This window comes from Vombatus ursinus, unplaced genomic scaffold, assembly GCF_900497805.2.
Source record: "Vombatus ursinus unplaced genomic scaffold, bare-nosed wombat genome assembly UNPS02011369.1, whole genome shotgun sequence".
NCBI lineage: Eukaryota > Metazoa > Chordata > Mammalia > Diprotodontia > Vombatidae > Vombatus > Vombatus ursinus.
The window spans coordinates 3,319,425-3,335,586 of NW_020951147.1; the positions used below are offsets into that span (position 1 = coordinate 3,319,425).

General features: G+C 48.0%; 1 protein-coding gene across 1 annotated transcript in view; it reads left to right on the forward strand.

Moving 5' to 3' along the window:
• The first annotated feature begins 2,160 nt into the window (after positions 1–2,160).
• LOC114038764 (aldehyde dehydrogenase family 3 member B1-like) overlaps positions 2,161–16,162 on the forward strand; it is a 16,804-nt gene continuing 2,802 nt past the window's right edge. The window contains exons 1-9 of the mRNA XM_027856190.1: positions 2,161–2,257; positions 9,529–9,691; positions 10,061–10,171; positions 10,882–11,002; positions 12,984–13,069; positions 13,917–13,998; positions 14,803–15,189; positions 15,452–15,618; positions 15,990–16,089. Of these exons, the coding sequence (XP_027711991.1) occupies positions 2,199–2,257; positions 9,529–9,691; positions 10,061–10,171; positions 10,882–11,002; positions 12,984–13,069; positions 13,917–13,998; positions 14,803–15,189; positions 15,452–15,618; positions 15,990–16,089 (1,276 nt within the window). The 5' untranslated portion in view covers positions 2,161–2,198. The remainder of the gene's footprint in view (positions 2,258–9,528; positions 9,692–10,060; positions 10,172–10,881; positions 11,003–12,983; positions 13,070–13,916; positions 13,999–14,802; positions 15,190–15,451; positions 15,619–15,989; positions 16,090–16,162) is intronic.

A 16,162-nucleotide genomic window follows, 5' to 3' on the forward strand; every position in this document is an offset into this window, starting at 1 on the left:
CAGCCAGTCTGTTATCTGTGGAGCCTTGGGCAAGGCACTCTCCTCTTTGAGACTCAGTTTCTTCCTCTGTAAAATGGGTCATGTGGTCCTTTTCTATTCAAACATTCTGTGATTCCCTGACTCGACGACAATAGTGATAGCCAAGATTGCTATAGGCTTTAAGGTGTGCCAACCTCTCATTTGAGCCTCAGCAACTCTGTGAGGCTTGTAGACTTTATAGCTGGGGAATCTAAGACTCAGGGAGGTAACTGACTTGCCTAGGGTCATACAGCTCATGTCTGAGGAAGAATTTGGACCCATCTCCATGGCCAGTTTGCTCTTTGCTGCTGAGATAGACTCTAGCCCTCTCAAGAGAATTCTCAAAAGGAGCACATCTTCAGTACAAAACACATCGAGATGGCAGCAATGAAGTGAGGATTTAAGCAGAGCAGGCAAGCCATTACTTGTGGGTCTCCAATCTCAGCTAATGTGTTTGGGCCAGGCCTGCCCACCCTTGCAGGAGCTGGAAGGCTCAGAGCCTTCCATTGACTCATGCATGACCTACAATGGGTGATCCCTAAATTTACATATCCAGCCCTTATCTTTTAGGGGATTAAGCAAGTTGATGGGTGGGTAAGTAAAGAGGGGGCGTGTTTTGTAAAACAGACAGGCATTTCCTGCAAGGCTGGAGGGGAATTGGGTGTGTCTGTGGCTAGGAGGTTGTTGACATAAAGCAAGGAAATCTGAGTTGCTTTGTCAAGATGTGAAGATGGCATAATTGACTGTAAAAGTTCTAACCAGGTGCTTAGGGGTGAAGTGTAGATGCCCACGAGTAGTTCAAAGAAGCAAGGCTGCAAATCTCCACCATTATGAAGAGCGATGGAAATTGGACAGCACCTGGCATCAAGGGAACAGTGCTGGTATTTCTGCCACTGCCACTAAGTGACTGTGGTCGGTGGTCCTGGAGCGTGGAAGCTGATCTTCTAGAGGGGAGCGTGAAGGAGTCTCAAGAATGCCTTGCACTAGAAAGCGCTTAACAAATGCTTGTTGACTGACTAACTAACGCACTGGATGAGAGTCTACTCTCTGACATCCACAAAGAAACTTGACCCTTTTCCAGCACGGCCGCTCAGTGGGGCAGAATGCGTGACTGCCAACACCCAGTCCTTACTCTTGGCTGGCACAAGGTTAGCAGCTTGCAGCACCATCTGGTGATGAAACACGGGTCTGACAACACCTCACCTTTCCTGGAGGATCTTAAGTGGCGCCCTATTACCTCTAGGACAAAGCCCCAACTCCTCTGTCTGTCATTTAAAGTTGCTCACAAACCAGCTCCAAACTTCTCCAAATTTATTGAACATTTCTCTCTTTCAAGCACTCTCCATTCCAGTCAAGCTGGATTATCAGTCATTCCCTGAATTTAACATTGCACCTCTTTGTCTTTGCCCAGGCTGTGCCCTATGCCTGGGATGTACTCCCTCCTCACATCTCTTCAGATTCCTTGTTTTCCTCATAGCTCAAAGGCCACCTTCTCCATGAAGCCTGAGCTGATTTCTCTATCCCCCACCCCAAACTGGCTTTACTATTTATTCCCATCTTAATTTACCTTTCATCAATTTGTCTGTTGTATCTTCTAGTACAGCGGAAGCTTCTTAAAACCAGGAATTGTTTCATTTTTGTCTTTGGAAACTCACTGCCTAGTAAAGGGCATGGCACATAGTAAGTGCTAAAATAAATATTTGTTGGATTGAACTGGATAGCTTCTTAAAATATAAAATAACAAAAGTGGCAGGCCCTATGAGGCATCAAATCCAACTCCCTCATTTTACGGAAGAAGAAACTGAGGCATCGAGAGAAGGGACTTGCCTGAGGTAGAATTTGAACCCAAGACCTCTGACTCGAGATTTTGTACTTTTTTCTCAGTACTTCCCGGCCTTCTCCGTTAAAGCTTCCTTGGGCAGCTAGGTTTCTGGACTTGTGTGGTGCCTCCCACCTGGCAGTCACTCTTGGTATACATGAGTCAGCTATTTGCTTTTTCCTTCACTGTTAATTAAAAAGGATTGGGTTGGGTGCCTATGCTTGAGAGGCAGAGCTGTGGGCAGGGCCTGGGCTCGTGGGAAGGATCTGGAGGCCGGGCATCGGATTGCCAACATACAAGAGTCAGTCTACCCCAGGGTAAGATCAAGCAGCAGCACTTGGCAGGGTTGGACTGAGGTGGCATGTCTGGGAAAGGAAGAAAGAGCTCCGGTCAGGAGCTGAAGCCCGAGCCTGAACCACAGTAGGTACACTCCTGAGAGAGGGATGGGCTCCTGTGGATGGGGTAGGGGCAGGGGCTGAACTTAGAGAGAAGGCTCATCCATCCTCAGGAGGAGGGAATCTTGGACCTATTCGCTGAGGAAGCCAGAGGCTGTAACAGGGCTGTGGTTCAGGTTCAGGAGAAAGACAGACCTGAATGCTGAGGACCTGGGTTCAGATTCTGGCTTTGCAAAACTTATTACCTGCAATAAGTACCTTCTTTCTAGAGGGTACCCACCTCTATCTTCCCTTCGGGGCTGCCCAGCAGACTTGGAAGTCTGGCTGGGATTATCAATCTTGCTTGACAGAGAGGGAAACTGAGGACCAAAGATGGTCAGTGCCAGCAAATTAACAGTAGAGTTGAGACTAGAACCCAAGTCTCCTGACCTCCAGGTCAAGGTGCTGTAAGCTCTTGGAGAGCAGATTGTCTCATTGTTTTGTCCTTGTGTCTTTAGCCTGTAGCACATTTCCTGGTATATAGTAGGTGCTTAATAGATACTTGATGGTTGCTTGGCTAGTTTGTCCAACCCTGAGCTGGCAAGGGTAGGAAGAGTGGACAAAGCTTTTCACTGGGGCTGAAGTCTTTAGGGCCTCCCCAGTGGTCTCTCTGGACCCTTTCCTGCTCTAAGCCTGTGATTCTAGAATTCTTCTCCAGTCACCAGAGTGCCCACCTCTACCTGTTCAGAGCAGGGGCTTGGTAAAGTCTTGGAATTCCTAGGGCAACAAGCACCCCAAGAGCTGAATGACCCAAGCTCAGAGCCTGAAAAGCATCTACTCCAACATCTTCCTTTTACAACTGAGAAGACTAAGTGCGGGCAGGATGTGGGCATGGGCTGCAGGGACCAACTCTGGGCACTCATGAGGAAAGCCTAAATGAATAGTCCTGCCTTACCCCCACCCCAGTATCTCCAGGGTCCTGCCACTCTTTGCTCCCCAATGCAGGCAGCTCCTCATCCAACTAATCCAATACATTGTGCATTTATTAAGCACCTACTATATGCCAGGCTCTGTGTGGGGTACTGGAGATACAGGGCAAGAAAGTGAGTATAGTCACTGCCCTCAGAGAGCTTACATTCTAGTCAAAGATATAACCATAACCTGATAAGCAAATACATGATAAACATGATAAGGGCACAAGCCACTGGCACCCCATTGCTGACCAGCAGTGAAGCCCTCTCTGGGAGAGGCCAATAGCAAGACCCGCCCCTGGGACCTATCAGAAAAGAGACCCTCTTTACCTAGCAACCCAGCAGCAGGACCCCATCCCTGGGGCAGGCCAATAGCCACCACTTCTTCCTTATTAATTTTATGGTTCGATTTATTTAGCTCTGAGAGACAAAAGTTGAGGTCTTTTCCTAGTGTAATCTTATGTCTATTTCCTCTTATAATTCATTTAACTTATCCTTTAAGAATTTGGGTGCTATGCCATGTGTTTGACACTGATATAACTTTATCATCTATGGTGCCTTTTAGCAAAATGTAGTTTCCCTGAGTATCTCTTTTAATTAGGTTTATTTTTGCTTTTGCTTTGTCTGAGGTCATGATGGCTACCCCCGCCTTTTTTAACTTCAGGTGAAGTATAATAGATCTGCTCCAGCCCCTTATTTTAACTCTGTGTGGTTCTTTCTATTTCAAGCATATTTCTTTTATTTTTATTTTTTTATTTGTAGGCAATTGGGGTTAAGTGACTTGCCCAGGGTCACACAGCTAGTAAGTGTCAAGTGTTTGTCTAAGGCCGGATTTGAACTCAGGTCCTCCTGACTTCAGGGCTGGCGCTCTATCCACTGTGACACCTAGCTGCCCCCCAAGCATGTGTCTTTTAAACAACATATTGCAGGATTCACATTTTTAATCCAACTGCTATCTACTTCCTTTTTTATGGGTGAGTTTATCCCATTCACATTCACAGTTATGATTACTGTCTACATTTACTAATTACTTATTACATTTCCCTCCTTCCTGTTTTCTTCTGTTTATCCTTCTCTCTCACTTTTTATCCTGTCCTTCCTCTAAAGTTTGTTTTACTTTTGATCACTGTCTTTTTTTTATCTGCCCTGCCTTTTATTACTTCTCCTCTCTGCCCTTTTCTCTTATACTCTTCCTCTGTTACTTCCCTGTTGGGTAAAATAGGTTTCTATTATCAATTGTGTGTGTGTGTGTGTGTGTGTGTGTGTGTGTGTGTTTGTGTGTATTCCCTCTTTGAACCAATTTAGATATGAGTGAGATTCAAGCATTGCCCCCCACCATTTTCTACTTTACTGTAAAAGGTCTTCCTTGTGTGCCTCTTTTATATGAGATAATTTTCCCCATTCTTCCTCTCTCTTTCTCCTTCTCCCAGGGCATCTCCCTTTCTTGCCTATCCATTTTTTTTTTACATTATCCTACCATGTTGGCTCACTCCTGCGCCATTTTTCTTTTTTTAATAATATTTTTCCAATTACATGTAGAAACAATTTTAACATTCATTTTATTTTAATTTTGAGTTTCAAATATTCTGCTTCTCTCCTTCCTCTTCCCCTTCCCTGAGACAGCAAGCAATTTGGTAAAGGTTATACATGTGCAATAATGCAAAACACATTTCCACATGGTTATGTTGGGAAAGAAAACATAGACCTAAAAAAAACAAAACAAAACCATGAAGGAAATAAAGTGAAAAATTGTATGCTTTAATCTGCATTCAGACTTTATCAGTTCATACCCTCTTTCTAAGGAGAAACCTTCTAACTACCCTAATAATGATAAAGTTCTTAGAAGATACATGTATTATCTTTCCATACAAAAAGGTAGACAATTTAACCTTATTGAATCCCTTCTGATTTTCTTTCATATTTATCTTTTTATGATTCTTTCGAGTCTTGTATTTGCAAGTCAGATTTTCTAATCACCTGTGGTCTTTTCATCAGAAATGCTTGAAAGTCCTCAATTTCATTAAATATCCATTTTTTCCCTTGAAGGATTATATTCAGTTTTGTTGGATAGATGATTCTTGGTCATAATCCCAGCTCTTTTATTTTGTGAAAGATCATATCCCAAGCTCTTTACCTCTTTCATGTGGTAGCTGCTAAATCTTGTGCAATTCTGACTGTGGTTCCATGGTATTTGGATGGTTTCTTTCTGGTTACTTGAAGTATTTTCTCTTTGAACTGGGTGCTCTGGAATTTGGCTATAATATTCCTGGGAGTTTTCATTTTAGGATCTCTCTCAAGTTGTGATCAGGGGATTCTTTCAATTTCTATTTTACTTTCTGGGTCTAAGATATCATGGCATTTTCCTTGATAATTTCTTGAAATATGATGTCTAAGCTCTTTTTTTAATCATGGTTTTCAGGTGGTCCAATAATTCTTAAATTATCTTTCATTGATCCATTTTCCAGGTCAGTTTTTCTGATGAGATACTTCACATTTTCTTTTATTTTTTTCATTCTTTTGACTTTATTTTATTGTTTCTTAGTGTCTCAAGGAGTTATTAGCTTCCACTTGTCCTATTATAATTTTTAAGAAATTATTTTCATCAATGAAGGAGCAGCTAGGTGGTGCGGGGGATAGAATGCCAGGCTTGGAGTCAGGAAGACTCATCTTCCTGAGTTCAAATCTGACCCCAGACACTTACTAGCTGTGTGACCCTGGGTAAGTCACTTAACCCTGTTTATTTCAGTTCACCTGTAAAGTGACCTGGAGAAGGAAATGGCAAACCACTCCAGCATCTTTGCCAAGAAAACCCCAAATGTATTCACAAAGACTTGGGCATCACTGAAACAACTCAACACATTTAAAATTTCATCAGCGAATTTTTGTACCTCTTTTTCCATTTGGCCAATTCTGTTTTTTAAGGTGTTATTCTTTTCCATTTTATTTTTGTGTGTGATACTTTTACCAAGCTGTTAATTGTCTTTTCATAATTTTATTCCTTTGCTTTCATTTCTTTACTTAATTTTCTTATTTGATTATGAAAAAAAAATTTTTTAGCACTTCCAGGAATTATTGTCGGGTTTGTGTCCAATTCACACTTTTTTTTCCTTTGAGGCTTTGCTCACAGCTGTTTAGTCTTCATTATCTTCTTCTGAGTTTGTCTTGATCTTCCCTGTCACCATAGTATATTTTTATGGTCAGGTTCTTTTTTTGTTGTTTGTTCATTTTCCACCCTGTTTCCTGACTTGAAACTTTATGTTAATGTTGGATTCTGTTCCTAATGTGGGAGAGGGGAGGGACACTGTCTCAAGTTTCAGACTTTTTTTGTACTGTGGTTTTCAGAGCTAGTTCTGGGAGTTTGGAAGTTTTTGGTGTTTCCAAGGTGGTGTTATCTGGGAAGAGTTATGGTCACTGCTCTCTTCGTCTGTAATTGACCATTTGTCAATTAACAAATGACTCATTCTTATAAATTTTGTTGTTTCTCAGACCTTTATCAGAGAAACTTACTGCAAAACTTTTCCCCCAGCTAACTTTTTTTTTTTCAAATCTTAGCTGCATTGGTTTTGTTTGTGTAAAAATTTAAAATTTTATTTTATTTTCTGTTATCCTCTCTCCATCCTTTGTTTGGTGATTATTTTTTCTCCTATCCATAATTCTGAAAGGATTTTTTCCCCTTTCTCTTCCTATTTATTTGTGATGTGATTTTTTATATCTAAATTGTGTACCCACTTGAAACTTATCTTGGTATGTGGTGTGAGGTGTTGGTCTAAACCCAATTTCTGTCAGACCGCTTTCCAGTTTTCTCAGTAGCTTTTGCCAAGTAATGAGACCTTGCCCCTGAAGCTGGGGTCTTTGGTTTATCAAAGAATGGGCCACTAGGTTCATTTGCTTCTGAATGCTACATATCTAACTTGTTAATGTCTTCTGTTGTTGATAACACTGGAGAGACACTAAGGACTACAGGACATCATGTCCCTTCTGTGCTGAAGGATACCCTGACATCACTAGGGAAATCTTGCTATAACCTCACCTCAGACTGTTAGGAGGGGAGGAGAAAGAGAATGCTGCCTAGCTCTGAACCTGAAGAGAGACCTCTCTGGGTCATGTTCCTGGGGTGGGGAGCATATAATTTGTGACTCAAAATCTGTGGGTCCCACAGACAAGCTTTGGGCAATTGGGCAAATTGCCTCTCTAATGAGAGCCTCCATTTCCTTATTTCTAAAATGAGGGGCTTGAATGAAATGCTTTTAAAAGGCCTTCCCAGCTCTGATGTTTTATATTCTAAACTCCTCAGATCTGAAATTTTATGTAATAAGGACCATCTCAGCTCTGACATTCTAAGTCAAGTCAATGGAGAGCCAACTAGGTTTCTTCCTTCAGGTCATGTCCACTAACCATGGGTGCCCCACCAAAGTTCTACCCTGCATTCTCATCCCTGTCTATTCTCTGGCTGGGTGATCTCCACAGTTCCCATAGGTCCAATTCTCATCTCTAGGCTGATCATCCTCATGGATAACTCCAGGTCCATGTCACCAGAAGTCCTTTTCTCTCATTTGTGACAGGCTCAAGAAGGTCCCTTTAGACATGGTTTGGCTTCTTTGCTGTGTCCCTTTTGGAGCCACAAATCTCTGTCCAGTCTGTCCTTGGTTACCAAAGTAGACAATGAGGTTTGCTGATCCCTGGATGCCTCAGGGCCATCAATGGGAAGATGGGATGCCCAACATCCTCTGGAATCTCCCAAGGTTATCCTCTGGCAAAAGAAGTGGGGAAGGAGACATAGGCCAACACCTTCCCTTCCATCCGGGTTTCCTACTTAGGGATTCCATTAGAACCCCATGCTTGATTCAATCTCTCACATGACTCTTATGAACTCATTTGTTCATTTCCAGATGATCTCTAGGGTTTGGCCAAATTCCCCCAGCTTAGTCAAACTCTCTTCCTGTGAAATATCACTGGAATTTCAAGTACCTTCCACAATTGGGCTAAAGACTCTGATTGAGATTGACTGAATCATTGTTTCCACCTGGTTAAGGTCACAAAGATCAAAGAGATAGTGTTTGTAAGTGCCTCACACAGTGAGTAGCACATGAAACAGGGTTAAATGACTTGCCAAGGGTCACACAGCCTGGGGTTGGATTTGAACTGTAGCCCTGGCACTCTAACCACTGCACCATCTAGCCATCCCCTTTTAGACTATCAGCAGACTTCATTTTGATGGCTGATCCTCTAACTCCGAAATCCTTGTCGCAGACCAGTAAGTGGATATATTGCTGGAGAAGGAAGTTGCATCTCAATGAATGAATGGCCCCTAGGTGTTCCCTAGAGAGATGAAGGAGTTGGTGAAGTTGGTTTTATTGTATGCCTCAAAGCTACAAGACATCTTATTTTGTGGGACATTTGACCATGACGTATTACAAAATAATTAGATGTATTTGCAAAAAGACAACCATGAAAAATGAAGTGGTTGAGAAATTCTGTGAAGAAGAAGAAACCCTCCAAATCAAATCAAAATACACACTGACAGTTGGCAGCACGTAGTAGATGATTAATAAATACTTGCTGACTGATTGACTGAATTTCATCTGATTAGATTGAAACCAATGCTAGAGTCTGTCAAAAGCCTGACTCAGTCATCCGCAGTCATTGTGGGAGCTGTCCCCTGGGGTTTTGTGTCATCTGCAAATTGAACTATCACTTCTTCTACCCCTTTTTCTAAGTCATTGCTAAAAAGCTGAAGCTACCCAAGGCCAAGGTCAGATCCCTGGGGACTACCTGCCATGCTGACATTGCACGTTAACGACTATTCCTTGAAGGCCTTTGCAGTGGTATCAGCTCTCTAGAAACACGACAGAATAAGGCAGGGTCAGAGACCTGATTGCGCAGCTCCGCGGAGTTTGGGTGGTAATTACTCTGTGCTCACAGTAATTACTTAGCACAGTGCCTGGCACACAGTAAGTGCTTAATAAATGTTTGTGTAGTCCTTCACATCACTTTCTGAGCTCTCCGGCATGCCTGAGTCAGTGATCTTGGGCTCTGGAGGTTTCTCTGGGTACTTAGTAAAACTCTGAAAAAGCCTCACGGTGAGGATGTATGAGGATTTCCAAGGAGCTGAAGGTCGTGAGACAGGAGAACGCCTGAGGTTTCTCCCCACAGGCAGAGCTAGGTGGGGGAGGGGCTCCTTCCAGGGAGAAGGGCAGCCGAATTCTGATTCTCGCTGGGAGGAACGATGGGGGTCCCAGGGAGCCGTAGTCCCAAAGGGGGCTCAACAAAGGCGGGTAGAGCTGGGTCATCGTAGAGGCGCAGTGGGTCCGCGCCCCCACCAAGGCCTGCCCACTCTTTGGCGCAGGGTGAATCCCTACGCAGACACCCTGAAGCGCCTCCGGGATGCCTTCGATTCTGGAAGAACCCGTCCAGCCGAATTCCGACTTAGCCAGCTCCGGGGGCTGAGCCGCTTCCTGAAGGAAAACCGAAAGCTGCTCCTTGATACCCTGGCCCAGGATCTGAACAAGGTGGGGAGGGGAGGAGATGAGGAGGAAAGAGGGAGGGAACGTGACGGGAGGGGGTCAGATGGGCACCGGGGCAATCTGGGAGAGCAGGACAGGAGCCCAAACTAAAGTGGGAAACTGGCATGAAGTGGGGTGGAGAGATTAGTCTCAGGAGCTGGGTTTGAATCCCCACTGTTCCTCCCTGAGGTTGTGAATCTGGGCGAGCCCTTCGCCCTCTCTGGGAGGATTGACAGAAGGTTCCCAACCCTAGCCAGAACTGGGGGATTGGACTAGATGACCTCTAAGGTCCCTTCTGACCTCCATGGTCTGGGTTTCCATTCCCACCCGCCCCCATGGAGGGGATGGTCGTGAGCGGCTCATCTCTTTCTCCAGCCAGCCGTCGAAGCGGATATATCTGAGATCGTCTTATGCGAGAGTGAAATCAAGCTTGCGCTGAGTAACCTCCACACCTGGATGAAGGACGAGCGGGTGCAGAAGAATCTGGTGAGGAGGAAGGAAGAGAAGGGAAGGGTCTTAGGGCCGACTCCTGGTGTCTGGGTCCCTCGGTGGCCCGCCCCGCTTCAGTGTGGGAGCAAAGGTCTCCAGGCTGCGGCGCCAGACTGAGCTGGCTCCTAGCCCTTGATCTGCTGCTCTCCCACTGGGTGACTCTGGGGCTCCCTCAGGGTGGGGGTAAAGAGTGGCCGAGGAAAATGAACAGGGAAGCACCTTGAAGAGATAATAGACAACAGGCAGGTAAGGAACCATCACCCTGAAAAGCCTGTGGGGCCCTGGAAGCGAGGGCCACTTAAATCAAAGGTTCCTAGCAGTAAGAATGTCTCCAAATTGGGATGGATTGCTTTGGGGGTAGAGATCTCCTTGTGACCAGAAGTCTCCAAGTGGAAGCTTCAGGACTACTTGGGTAGGCTGTAAAGGCAGAGGTTGTGTGAGGTCCCATCCTGCTCTAAGCTGGAAGGATTCTGCCCGAGTCATTGGGCCCTAGCCCTGGACTAACTCTCACCTCCCCTCTCCCTTTGTTTCCTTTCCTCCCAACCTCCCACTGCCTGAGTGGGGGGAGGGGGGAGGAGAGGGAGAGATGGCAGCTCCCTCCCTCCTCCCCCTCCTCCAGTCCGGTTTCCTGAATTTCCTTTGGGCGAGTTGTAATGTACACCTGGCCTGGGCTCAGGAAGCCCCCCATCCCCTTCCCTTGTCCCCAGGCTACCCAGCTGGACTCAGCTTTCATCCGGAAGGAGCCCTATGGTGTGACACTCATCATCTCCCCCTGGAACTATCCTTTGAACCTGTTGCTGATGCCTTTGGTGGGGGCCATTGCTGCAGGTAAGAAATGGGCCATGGGCAGAGGATGCCCTCATCTGCCCAGCTGCCTTTCCTGGGGCTCCCTCTCTGACCTTCAGTCTCCTCCCCTGTTACCTGGAATTGTTTCCATTGACCCCAGCAGCCACAGAGGCTGGCCTGTACTCCTTTCAAGCAGTGCCTCAAATACTTCTAGCTGCGTGAGTCACTTCCGTCTCTGTTCCTCAATTCCCTTCTCTGCAAAATAAGAGGGTCCTTCCAGCTCAACTGTAGGATCTCCTCAAGACACCTTATATCCATTATCACATCTGAGCCACACAGCAGCTCCATTTTACAGATGAGGCAACTGAGGAGGAGGAGTGATTTACTTCCTCAGGGTCACAGAACTTGATTCTAGGTCCATCCCTCTAACCACCACCCCACACTGTCTCTTGAAGTGGCTGTGTGTCATCCTTCCCTCAGATTCCTAGAAGGAAAGTGGCTTGCAAGCCCTTAGCTCTTCAGAAATGTCTAGAGTCAGGGCTCTCAGCTTTCTTCCAACAAACCTGGTCTCACGCACATCTCTGTCTGACACACATCTGTCTCACATGAGTAAGGGGTGCTTTGTCTAACTGCTGCTCACAGAGAGGCTTTGACAGCTACCCCAGGAGCCTGGCTACTCCATTCTCCTCAGAAGAGTGCCAGACAAGAATCATATCCATCTGCCCCCAGAAACACTGTGAGACCAGGACAATGATATTTCCTCAGGCTTAAGCCACTTTCCTAGTCCTTATCCCTCAGAGAGGAAAGGCTACCCCAAGCTCTTATCCAAAGGCTTGACCCCTTCCCACCAAATGCTTGTCACACAAAAAGACCATCCCAAGGAAACACATTCATCCAAACAGAAGTCAGGGAGTCAATGAGAATTTATTAAGCGCCTATTGTGTGCCAGGCACTGTGCCCAGACCTAGGGACACAAAAAGAGGTGGAAGAAAGTCCCTGCCTTCATGGGGCTTAAAAAATCTAATGATAATTAGCATTTATCTAGTACTTTCCAAGTATTATCTCATTTGATCCTCACATCAGTCCTGGGAGGGAAATGCTATTATTATCCCCATGAGAAAACTGAGACAGACTGTGGTTAAGTGATTTGCCCAGAGTTACCCATGAATAAGTGTCTGCAGCCAGATTTGAATTCAGGCCTTCCCAACTCTGGGCCCAGTATTCTAGCCACTGCACCATTTAGGGTGTTTATGAATTAGAATATATCAGATAATACAGAGTGAATGAATTTTCTCACTGAGAGGGAGATATGTCATATCAACAGAGACAGACAGAGACAGAGAGACAGAAACAGAGACAAAGAGATAGAGACACATATAGACAGAGACAGACAGAGAGAGATTGAGGGAGGGAGGGAGAGAGAGACAGAGAGAGAGACAGGGTGAGACAGAGAGAGAGACAGAGAGAGAGAGAGAGAGAGAGGAAATTCCCCTAAGTTTCTCAGGAGGCAAAATAGAAATCAGGAATATCTTGAGGAGCTGACTTTCCCTACACATCGGCCTTCCAAAGTCTTCTCTCTCTTGCCCTGCAGTTGGTCCCAAAGAGCAGGTGGAACTCCCAAAGTCTTCTCCCAAAGCAAGAAAGAAGAGGAAGGTTTCTCTTTCCCAGAGCTCTCTGTCCATCTCAGCCCCATCATTTTCTCCACCAATAAGGAGAGTCTTCTGCGAATGGTCCCTTTCTCTTTCTGTCCCTCAGTCTTTGCCTGAATCTCCAGCGCCACTCTGGAAACAGGAATGGTTCCTTCCCCTTTCCTGTCCACTGGGCCCCCTTCCTCCTCATGGCCGGCAGAGCTGGGGGAGATGCTTGGTGGTGATGAGGCAGGGATAACGAGACTTCGATGGGGAGAACACAGCAGGGGAAGGGATGGCCAGAGAAGAGCGGAGGGGACATCAGGCCAGGAGGAAGGCCGGGCATCTTCTCAGGAGGACTCAGAACCTGCCTCTTCTTGCCTCCCTCCTGGCAGGTAACTGTGTGGTTGTAAAGCCCTCGGAGATAAGTAAGAACATGGAGAAGGTCATTGCTCAGGTGCTACCCCAGTACCTGGACAAGGTGAGAGGGCCCGACCCGGGCCGCTATCTCCCAGGAAGCTTGGGCCTCCCCAGCCCAAGTGCTCAGAACCCTTCCCTTTAAAGAATTCACCAGCCATTTGGAGCCTCCACTCTGGCTGCAGCCTCTCTCTCTCTCTCTGGCTCCCTCTCAAGGGGACATTTGGGGCTTAGAGTGGGTGGCCAAGGCAAGGGGAAGAAGAAAAGCCGGGACTTGGCTGGGTGGGAGGGGCTGAATAGGGCCTCTTTCCTTGGGACCTCGGTTCTGTGAAAAGCCTTTGGGTGAAGCAAGGTGGTGGTAGGGTATAGGAATCAAGTGTTTCGGAGTTGAGGAGTCTCTGGGCCTCAGTTTCCTCATCTGTAAAATGAAAGGTCTGTCTATGATATTATGAATGGTGACTACATAGCTCAGCCAGATCTCCAGGCTCCAGCTACACTACCCCTACCCCCCAAAATGGCCCCCTCCAGCCCTCACCTTCAGGGGGTGCCATTCCCTTGGAAGGCTTTACTCCTGACTTTCTCTCCTCCCCAGCCATCCCTTACCTGGTTCCTGAGTTTTCTCTCAGTCATTCTAGGTGGCTGAGAACACTGGGCTCAGAGGCAGTCAGGGGGCCTGCATTCCAATTCTGTCTGTGGGCGGTACGCAAGTCATTGAACCTTTCGGGGCCCATTTCCTCCTCTGTAATGTGGAAATCTGGCTTTGAGGATGTTCCCGAAGGTCCTTCAAGCCCTAACCTGGTTGTCTCCTTCCTTGCCTCGGCACTGGCCTGGAGGAGGAGATCCAGTCATCCTGGGTAGGGTCCCCCAGGCCGGGAGCTCTCGGGAATGAGTAGTCCTGTCCTGGGTTCCAGAATTGCTTTGCCACAGTGCTGGGAGGCCCCCAGGAGGCCACGATTCTGCTCAAGAACAGATTCGACTACATCTTCTTCACAGGTGAGCCAGGGCTGGTTAACCTGTTCTGGGAAATGGGACTCTGGCTCCAGGGCTCAGGCTGGGGCCTCAGACCCTTCCCCTGCCCTCCTGGGCCCAAGGGCCTTTGGGGAGGGGGAGAGACCAGCACATCCCAGATCACAGGCCTGTCAATGCCTGGCTTTGGGGGCAAAGAGAGGTCATGTTGGGAAGTAGGGGGGCAGGTCCCGAAAAGGAGGTGGCTCCTTCTAAGCCCAAGCCCCGCCCCTTAATGGACATAGAACTTTAAAGCCGAGAAAGGCCTTCAAGACCAGCTAGTCCCCCACCTCGTGTTACAGACAGAGAGCTAGGACAGTAGGGGAGGGGCCCAGCAGGACCCTGGGAAGGTTATTTTTCCCCAGTTCTTTCTGCAGGGCAGCTCCATGCTCAACCCCCACACCTCAGCATTCTTGCCACCTGAGGTGTGCAGAGCCTGGCACATCTCAGAGCATTTTCACACCTCTTCTCTCAGCTAATCAGCCTTGGGAGGGAGGAAAAAGAGAGGGCAAGCAATATTCTCCCCATTTGAAAGAATGACCCTGAGGTCCAGGGAGAGGCAGCATGTCTCAGGGTCCAAGACTATCACTGGGGGTGAGAAGAAGGATCATCGCACGCCAAAGGCAGGAGGAGCTCAGAACAGAGAACAGAGAATATCAGAGACAGAGAGGACCTTCCTCATGAAATGTCACTGCTGGGAGGGGCCTCAGAGACGAGAACAGTGGGCAGAGGGGGCCATGGGGCCAGGGGTGGGCTTTTCCTCAAAGGGAAGGGCTTCTCACCTGTCCCCAGGAAGCCCCCGAGTAGGGCAGATCGTCATGACCGCTGCCTCCAAGTACCTGACCCCCATCACCCTGGAGCTGGGAGGGAAGAACCCCTGTTACGTGGATGACAACTGTGACCCCCAGAACGTGGCCAACCGTGTGGCCTGGTTCCGTTTCTTCAATGCGGGACAGACGTGCGTGGCCCCGGACTACATCCTGTGCACCCGGGAGACGCAGGAGAAGCTGCTGCCTGCCCTGCAAAATGCAGTGACCCAGTTCTATGGGGAGGATCCCCAGAGTTCCCCAGACCTGGGCCGCATCATCAACGACAAGCATTTCCACAGGCTTCGAGGCCTGCTGGGCAATGGCCGAGCAGCCATTGGCGGCCAATCAGACGAGCAGGAACGCTACATTGGTGAGTGGCCCCCTTTCCCCCCAAGGTCCTTGGGGCTGGCAGCTCCGAAGGAGCCGCAGGGAGCCAAGGTGTGGGCAGCTGTCCCTGTCCCCACTGACCTCTGTGACCAGGCCCCTGTGAGGGTCTCCATGGCATGGCGTGCATTGCTTTCCCCCCGAGTCTGCCCTATGATGACCTTTTCACGTCCCCAGCACCTCTGCTCCCCTGCCCTGGGGTTCCTCTGAGAGCCCCAGCCTAAGGTCTCCTCTGTGGTCCGAGGCAGCCCCCACGGTGCTGGTGGATGTGAAGGAGACAGACCCCGTGATGCAGGAGGAGATCTTTGGGCCCATTTTACCCATCCTGAATGTGCAGGGCATCAATGAGGCCATTGCTTTCATCAGGAAGAGAGAGAAGCCCCTGGCCCTGTACGCCTTCTCCAAGGACTCCAAGGTAAGGAGCATGGGACTCCGAAATGGAGAAGTGGATGGTGGGTGGGGCCAGGCTGCCCACCCGTCCTGATCCAGTGAAGGGGAAGGGTGCCTTCCCCCTCCTACCCTCGGGGGGCACTACTTGAAGCTTATTCGCTCAGGTAGCTTGGCCCCTCTCAGCCCTCTGGGACAGCGGTTGTCACCCTAAGGTTCTGGAGGAAGTCTGGTAAGAGGTGGAGATGAGGTTAGAGACATTTGCCAGGGCACCTTCTGCCTGCCCCCAATCATGGAGAGGCCAGCCCCAGGGAGGTTCAGAAGCTCTCCTTCTGTCTGGTTGGATGACTTCGGGGCCCCAGCTCCCCGGGGCTGCTGCTTGCTCCCTGTCTTTTCCAGGTGGTGAATAAGGTTCTGGACCAGACCAGCAGTGGCAGCTTTGGGGGAAATGATGGCTTCATGTTTATGACAATGACATCCTTGCCTTTTGGGGGAGTTGGTAAGTTTCAGGCTCAGCCTTTGCCCTTCTCAGCTGGGTGTAGTCCCTGGGTCCCTTCTGGGCCCTGAAGGCT